The 9,097-nt window shown below is 39.9% G+C and overlaps 1 protein-coding gene across 2 annotated transcripts; it reads left to right on the plus strand.

The window, feature by feature from the left end:
* Positions 1-752: 752 nt before the first annotated feature.
* LOC109917594 (proteinase-activated receptor 1-like) lies at positions 753-8,625 on the plus strand. Of its 2 annotated transcripts, XM_048595286.1 has the most exons (3): positions 754-1,206; positions 5,091-5,585; positions 8,195-8,625. In XM_048595286.1, exons 1-3 carry the CDS (start codon positions 1,140-1,142, stop codon positions 8,218-8,220), a joined length of 588 nt encoding a protein of 195 aa, XP_048451243.1. In that variant the 5' UTR covers positions 754-1,139; the 3' UTR covers positions 8,221-8,625. The 2 variants fall into 2 exon arrangements, with proteins under 2 accessions (XP_020373021.1, XP_048451243.1); XM_020517432.2 differs by having other exon boundaries at positions 753-1,206; positions 5,091-8,625.
* Positions 8,626-9,097: the final 472 nt, after the last annotated feature.

Below are 9,097 nucleotides of genomic sequence, written 5' to 3' on the forward strand. Positions count from 1 at the left end.
CAGAAACAGAGGTTACTGGAGAAACTCAGCAAGTCTGGCAGTATCTGTGAACAGACGAACAAGGTAACGCTTCGAGTCCAGTTGCTGCCAGACCCGCTGAGTTTCTCCAACAATTTCTGGGTTTTTTTTTGTTTCAGACCTTTGGTACCAGCAGTTCTTTGATTTTAGACTCTGCTCTGCCCGGCCTCACCCTGTACACGGTCTGGAGATTTCAATGAAGGCACACTCACGCCCCACTTGTCGCCCGCCACTGTCGTTTCGATATGCTTTCTATCACCAATCTGCCTGGCTGGTAGCATCCCGTCCCTCCAGGGTGATGCAGGTGTACTTGGATTTCGGGAATTCCCAGCTCTATGTTGCTCCGTTCGGAGAAAAAGCCTGAGGCGGGATAAATATTCAACCGGATAAAAGGTTGTGCCTGATTCTTGTCTGGATCTTTACAAACTGACAACTCTGCCCCCTGAAAGGGGTGAGGCTGGCTATACTGGGATCTGGAAAGACTCCGGGTGGAGGGGAGGACACTTAAATGCTGACGAATCAGTCTCTAATAAAATGTTTCATGGAAATAGAACTGAATTCCTTAAAAGATATAGCTAAGTTCTCTACACTAGCGCTGTCTGGTTAATTTAAACCAGCTCCACTCTGGGCATTTTACCGTTTGGAAGTTGCAGGACCTTTTAAAATACACACACACACATAATTTAGTTTCGGTTGCAAACTCGGTTATATTGCTTTTACTGGAAACGGTTATTAGTTCTGCTAGAGAGGAGGAGGAGGAATAATCTGGGGCGGTGTGATTCCTTTCAATCTGCCGGAAATAGCGGAGTTATGAAATCAAAGAGTGGCGGCGGTAGGAGGAGGCGGTGGCGATAGAGGAATGGTGTGAGAGGGACCTCGTTTCACTCACTCGCACGCACACACACGTAGACTGACAGAGCTAACATCAGCCAGAACTCCGCAACAGTCCGGACTGAAAGCAAAAAGATACAAAGTAAGGAGTCACCCCGACTGGTAAAAGACTCTCGCCTCATCATTTCAACCAGTTGGTCTGGAGATTCTCGCTCAGAGGGAACACTAACAGTTCTCATCTAAACCCGGGGTCCGGATTGTTCAGAGAACTGAAGCAACTTCCACTCGGGATGGGCTGGACATCTCAGCTTGTGTTGTGGGTCGCCTTGCTCCCCAGTATCTCAGCTCTCAACATTGGTAAGAAATCTTTTTATTTTAAATGCATGCACATTAATTTTTTTTCTGAAGAAGAGTCCAGACCCGATTCCTGCTCCTCTGATGCTGCTTGGCCTGCTGTGTTCATCCAGCTCTACACCTTGTTATCTCTACATTAAAATGTAGAAGTGTTTAAAACAAAGATAAATTGGTTCAATAGGATCAATTGGAATGGAATAGTCATAGAGTCATGCAGCATTGAAACAGACCCTTCGGCCCAACTCGTCTATGCTGACCAAGTTTCCCGAACCAAGTCCCATTTGCCTACGTTTGGTCCAGATGCCTCTAAACCTTTCCGATCCATGTACCTGTCCAAATGTCTTTTAAATGTTGTAATTGTACTCGCCTCTACCTCTTCCTCCTTCCACAACGAATCACCTTCGGTGTGAAAAGGTTGCCCTTCATGTCTCTTTTGAATTTTTGCCACCTCTCACCTTGAACCTATGCCCTCTAGTTTTCGACTCCCCCATTCTAGGGAAAAGACATTGGTTATTCACCTTACTTATGCCTCTCCTGATTTTATAAACCGCTATAAGTTTGTGGATAATAGCGTGGTATTGGTCTCTAGATGTGGAGTGAATTCATAAATGAACGAATTCCTGTGTGTTCTGAACTAAAAACCAGAAAATACTGGAGAAATTCATCGGGTCTGGCCGCATTGAAAACAGTTTTGAATCCAATGTGATCCTTCTTCATTTCTTTTCTGTGTTGTTGCCATCACAGACGTTGCCAGCATGTTTTTTTGTTAAATTTCAGACCTTCAGCATCCGCAGTATTCTGCCTAGATCTTTTTCTTTATTCCGTGGTGTCGGTGTAAAGAAAAATGATGGGATTGAGGATGTTTGTTATTAGTCTGTGGTCGTATTCAGTTTCTGAAATCTGCGCAGCTCTTATTAGGGAAACAGCGAGCGGCCGTGGACTGGCCCATTATCTGCTTCCTCCTCCCCCGCTCCCCTCAGCCTCTGCCCCCCGTGTTTATTTAGTCTACACCCGGACGCTCTTAAACTTCGGGATGGGAAGGCGGGAGTGTGGTTACTATCTGTGCAGCGCACGGGTTCCCTGATGTATCTTCACATCTCAGCTCAGAGTGAGAGACCAAGACAGACTGGGGCCAAAATAAGCTCTCTGTGTCTGTGTGTGCACGGCAGCTGGGTAGGGGGATCCATGTGCAGGGTTTCTCCTGCTTGCTGGTTATAGATCCGCACTTCTGTGTTGGCGGCAAATTGCACTGTGCTATTTCATATAGTTTTAGCACTTCTGTCTCCAAAACGGATTGCTGTTACAGGGTTACTGGTCTGCAAGTGTCTCTGTAAATAGGCAGCTGTTTTCTTTTAAAAAGCGGTTGTTTTGTAAATAGGCGGTTGTTTTGCTTGTGTGTTTGATTCACTGCGCTGCAGACGAGAGACTGACCGTGAAGCGCTCTGGGCGATAGGAGATTGCATGAACGCAAGATATTACATTTACGAAAATCTGTCCTTGAAAGAGCTGTGCTCCCCTTTTAAAGACTTAGCAGTTCCGGCCCTTCTGGATTATGAGTAAACTAGTCCGTAAGCTATAGACATCCCCTGCCCATCAACCCCTCCCCACGCCATGAACACAAAAGTATTTCGACATAAAAGGCTCTTCAGTGCTAGAGAAACAAATTCACTGGCCTGTTATGAAGCGTCAAACTTTTTTTTCCTCCAGAAGTAATTCAACATTGGTGGGATTCAGCGTGTCCTGTGACTGTTTGGATTCCACTTATATTTACCTTTGCGCTCAATTCCTGTTTGAAGAACCTGGCATTATCAACGAAGGATACTATAATTATGACTAATGCATTATCATACAAAACAATTATAATTCTTTCAAGGATTTTACAAACATTTTGAGAGAGACATTTCCACAAAGCCCTTATTTCAGCAACTCTATATTTCATGGTTAGAACACAAGATATGGCCAAGGAATTGTTGCTACACAGTCACAGGAATTACAGTAACCAGTGAGATTTCTTGAGAAAACAACAACAAAGTCTCATGACTAATTTGTTATGGCTTAAGGTCCAGCATGTGCAAACTCAACGATTAAAACAAACAGACAAAGATTAGGGGGAAGGCAGAATCGCTTAAGAGGAGCAAAGAAGTGGGCTCACTCCCCCATTCGCCCATTCCTCCCCCTCCACAACAGATGTCATGGCCCACTTCTCCCACCCAGGCTCAATCTATCTCCAACCTACCTGCAGACCGACCCCTCCCCCCCCCATTCCACTGCCACCAGACCTAAGTACCAACTCTCCACCCAAGACCCTGAAACTGCCTTCCCTGCTGCCACTGGTTCTAATATCTCTCACACACCTCAAAACGCCCCAAACATGGCATCACCTGCTTAGCCCCCTTGCCAACTTGCACCCTAAACACTTGCCACCCTTTCTCACCTGGCACCATACTTAGTATTTTAACTCCCTAACCATCTGGCACCCTCCCTTCCTGGCATCCTAACCTCACATTTATCTAATGTACTTACTGATTGGCAGTACCCATCAAAGTAGCTGTCTGTGGTTCTGGGCTTTTAAATTTTAGAATCCAGCACCTGACTGCTGTGAAAAGAGGCCAGAGATCATCTTCCTCAAACAGTTTGGCACTAGCACAGAACTATCAGATGGATGTACAGCTCCAAGTTTTTGAAGGCACCCTGATTGGAATCTCCTGTCTGAAATTCAGAGTTCTCTCCTTTCTCATAAAAGGTGGGGAAGAGTAGCAATTTATGTGAAGTGGTTAATCCATAGAAAGTCTTTTGCCACTTCTAAGTCCTTGACACACTTGAAAACTGTACAATATTAAGAGCCAGTAGTGTTCAATGTACACAGAGTGCATAGAATCTGGCCCCTGTGACTACCATACCAGTGTACTGAATTTCCTTATTAACTAAATAAGTTACAGATAATATACTTTGCAATCATTTTTTAAAATGAGTGTTTCAGCTAAAAGTAATGTTGGTTGGATGACAATTTCCTCGGTTAGTTAGTATTTGGCATCTCACCCAACAATGCACTGGAAATTCCAAGGGAAGATGAGAATTTTTAATCAAAATTAATTGTTCTTTGCTGCAAAAAGAAGCCAAAAGAAATCTGGAACAAAGCAGTTGCTTCCAAAGAAGAAAACAATCTCAAGCAGGAATAGTTAGATTTTATATAAAGGAAAAAGGAGAAGGATGAATAATGGTGATCTTGCATTACAAAAACATTATTAAGAATGAATGATCTGGAGGGTACCGGACAAGAATTAAAAAGTCAAAATACTTTATTAATTGCAATTAGTGAATTCATATTTAATATTACACTTCAGACTTTACTTCAACTTGCTCTGAAACCATAACATCTTACAATTTTACATCATGTTGGGGCCTATCGCCTCTTTGCAGGCTCTCTGTAGACAGTATATATTTTTCAGATTCTCCAGCATCTGCAGTTCCTACTATCTCTGAATATATTTTTCTTTGTTCCCCATACCATTGACAGAATAAAAATGCCAATTCATTCTCTTTTAGAAATGATTGCAGATTCTGCTAGCTACCATTGTTATAGGTGGGGTCTTCCATGTCCTAACAATCCTCTATGCTCCAAAATGTCTTCATCCCATTGCTGTTTTGGTAATTGTAGGGTGCAAGTATGTCAAGTGTATAGTGGCCCAATATAACACTATATCTGATGGTCTACCCTGTGTCTGGCTACTCCCTTGCTCTAGAAAAGAAATTACCCTATAATATGACATTTGCAATCACTTCCAAAAATAATACTGCACAGAATCTAATGTAAATGGAATTGAATGTTTTCACTGTAGAGAAATATGTGAAAGCATTTATTTCATCCTTTGATTGCTATTTTTCAGGCAACTCATCACAGAATGGAATGCGTCCCAGAACCTTTGCAGCTGTTCGGAGTCATGAATCTTTGGAAGTTTTTGATCTTGATAGAAAAATTGAAGGTGAAGGTTCAGGCCTGTATGATGGAAGTGGATTCATTGATGGATCTGGATTTGGATCACGTGAAGATAAACCCATCATCCCTGACAAAATCCATGAAGAACACTACATGGAACGTGTAGCCATCTCAAATACAGCAGAACAATACTTAACCAGTCAATGGATGACTGCATTTATTCCTTCAGTTTACACCCTTGTTTTTGCATTGGGATTGCTTCTCAACTGTGTGGCAATCTTAATGATTCACTTTAGAATGAAATTTGAAAAGCCAGCTATAATTTACATGATGAATTTGGCATCAGCAGATTTGTTATTTCTGCTGATGCTGCCCCTAAAGATCGCTTACCATTTTTCTGGCAATGACTGGGGATTTGGCTCTTTCCTCTGCCGATTGGTTACAGGTAGTTTTTATGCTTATATGTACTGTTCAGTGCTGCTGATGATGTGCATCAGTATTGACCGATTTCTGGCTGTGGTCTATCCAATACGATCTGCTACCTGGAGGACCTGGGGGCGTACAGTTGTAATTTGCCTTGTCGTGTGGCTTGTGGCTATTGGTGGTACTATACCACTTTTCCTCACTGAGCAAACAGTGTATGTCACCGAGCTGGGCATTACAACCTGCCATGATGTGCTACCCCTCTCCACACTACAAAGTTACTCCATCTACTATTTTCCCATTTTGTGTTTTCTGCTCTTCGTAATTCCCCTGCTTGTGACTTCATTCTGCTATGGATGTATTATCTCAACCCTTCAATCAGCAAATGTGACAAACAAGTGCAAGAAAACACGTGCTATCTGTATGGCTGTGATTGTGCTTTCTGTCTTTATTGTCTGCTTTGCACCATCTAACATTATTTTGCTCATACACTATCTTAATTTTTATTACGCACCAAGTGACCATCTCTATTTTGCTTACATGCTGTGTGTGTGCATCGGTAGTGTTAGCTGCTGCCTTGATCCTTTGATTTATTATTATGGCTCATCCTTGTTCCAAATGCATTTTCAGAATCTTTTGTGCCCTAGATATGTTACTGAATCTGAGAATAGTGAAACAGAGTCTAAGAACTGTAAAACAGGGACCTCCAGTTTCAATGACAGTTCCTACAAAAAATTATTAGTCTAAACTGATCACATTTTTTTGTCTTTTTTAATTTTAGACATGTATTATAGACTGCAATTTGGCCTTATTATATGACAGTATCTTCCAACTTTGTGACTTCATTGGAACCCATTGCTCTATGTCATTTTTTCTGTTGTACATTTATGTGAGAAAGGGTATGATTGGAGAACAGATTTAATTAAGAACTTTCTTTTCCAGTTATATTTCACATTACATGTTTTGTCTGTCAAGTAGTTTCAGAGCCTATTTGTTGCCAAATTTCCATTACTGTTCAGTGTAATTGATTCATAATCACCTTAATCCTCAAGCAACTCTGCATTGCATAGACTTTGGCAAAAAAGTAAATAGGATTAAAATAAACAGTTGCCATTCTTAGCTTGTTGTATTGTTTTTTTCAGCATAATGTTGCTGGATAATCTTTAAGTTCATTCTTGTTTCCCACCTGGGTGATATGTTTTGCAAAAAACTTCTCTGATCAAAACAAAATTGCTACTTGGATTTGGCTGTGGTAACAATGGCGAATCTGTGAGTGTTCACCATCATCACTCCACTTTCACTGACAACAACTTTGCAAGTTTTGACATCTGAAGAACAGGCCAGAAACTAGATATTCTGTCCATGAGACTGTACTCTGTAGGATGAGCCAAAGGCTCCAAAAAACATGAATTAACAAGAATGTCTGCTCTAACCATGCCAGGCTTGCCAAAAACAAGATCCAGGAAAGTTTTATCGTGTTGAATGAAGTGCAACTGAGTTTTTAGCAGTGTAATAATTTGTAATTATTTTTAAACACTCTCACTGGCTCTGAAAAGTTAATTCTATATTTGCGGAATGTCAAATTTTGTTCCAAAATGGTTAAAAACTCCACATTTTTTATAAGCATCAAGAAAATGAAAGTTTGATTATCCTTATTTTTATTTCTATCTTAACATAGTCACTTGATCATTTCACAGACATTAAAAGAAGAAATTAAAAGTTAATTTTAAGTGCTTTTAACTTCTGATTTGCTGTTTGTGAATACTACAAAATTATTTGATTGCCTACATGCTTAATGTCTTCATGACAATTGGATGCCAGGGGATCCCCTTGACTTTGTATGAGATTTAAACTGTTGTGGGGTACATGGAAATTCCCACCTCTGAGATCATTAGATCTTTATGGGCAGTTTTCTTCAAGATCAACAATGAGCACCCTTACTTCGTTGCTGCTCAACATTCAGGATAGTATTTGTTCATCTCGCATCTCAAATAACTACTAAAACAGTATAGTGTTAAGCTTAAAAGAGCACTGTTCAATGACAGGGTCAAATTTAATCTCTCCATCAGACAGAAATAAAATTGGAATTCTAACATCTTCATTGAACTCTTACCTTACTAAAAACATTCTTTTAGCTCCCATTGCATCAGCCAACATTTTGAAACTAAATATAGTGAACTTAATGTTTGGGTAGTTTAATTGAAACAAGCTCCAGATTAAACTTTGCAACAAGGTGAAATAGTGGCTTATTATTCAGTAATTGTAATTCTCTGATGTTAGCCATTCATATTGTTCTAAATATAGAAGCCAGTTGTATAGATGTGAATTGTGGGACTGTGCATTAAGTCTCTTACTTGGTTCAAACATTTATGACCAAATGGAAAGTAATTACTTTGGAAAGTAATTAATTAGCTGTAAAGCACTGAGGTTATGAAAGACACTATGTAAATGCAGATTTTTTTTCCTGTTACAAGATATTTGGTTCTTTTTGTTATTGCCCGAGTTGGCCCTTTCAATATGTAAAATTATAAAGTGTAATTTTAAACACTTTATGATGATAATATTTACATAATCATGCTCAATGAGATGAGTTTCATAAATATTCATTAATTTTACATTTGTTATTTACAGAAGCTCTCCAATCAAACAGCGAGTAGTTCAGTAATGATTAGAAATGATACAATACCATTACCTCTACAGTCCAGATCAAGCACCCGTTCTGTGAATTTATTACAAAAATGGGTTCAAACTAATTTGTGCATTAGTATGAAATAACCTTCTGGTTGAAAAGACTATATGTTAATGAGTGCTACTAGTAATGTGAGAGAAAGGATCTTCCTGAAATGTGTATGTTTGTATATAATGCTACAACATTGTTCTCTTTTTTTATGTATTACTGCAGAATGATAAAGTTTCACTTCATTGATATCTTGTGTTGATTACTTAATGGTTAGTTTATAAAGTATGTAACCAGACTATGTTTAAACATATATTTTGTCTAAAACTGCATGAAAATGAAGAAAACTAATACTCATGTTTTAAAATAAAAGCTTATAAACTGACTTTGGTAAAGTTCAAAGTTACTTTATTGACTTATACTCTTACAGTTTGAACATTTGCGAGTACTTCCAACTTGTCTCCCATAAGAAGATGTAGTGGTGAATGTGAGCTCAGTAGTGCCCACTTTTTTAGGTGCCATGACTTCCCTTAAGGATGTGAAATTTACCAGAAGTGCGTGCTACCATTCAGCAGGTTGCAGAGCTGGCAGATCATGATGCCAATCAATGTGCAATGCTGAATTTTACATCTGCACTGCCATTTGCCAGCCTGTGCCCTCTTTTAAACTTTCAGAGCAGAGCACAACATTAAATAACATGAAGGACCTCTCCCCCACTGAGTTAAGTAGTCGTGTCCAGACATACATGACTGAATAATTCTTGCTCTGGGTATTGAGTATGGCTGGAAGACCGACAGCCTGCACTATCCCAACCTCACTTTCAACGAGTAAAAGATGCCCACTAATGCCTGAATGAA

Source organism: Rhincodon typus, chromosome 3 (assembly GCF_021869965.1).
Source record: "Rhincodon typus isolate 14 chromosome 3, sRhiTyp1.1, whole genome shotgun sequence".
NCBI lineage: Eukaryota > Metazoa > Chordata > Chondrichthyes > Orectolobiformes > Rhincodontidae > Rhincodon > Rhincodon typus.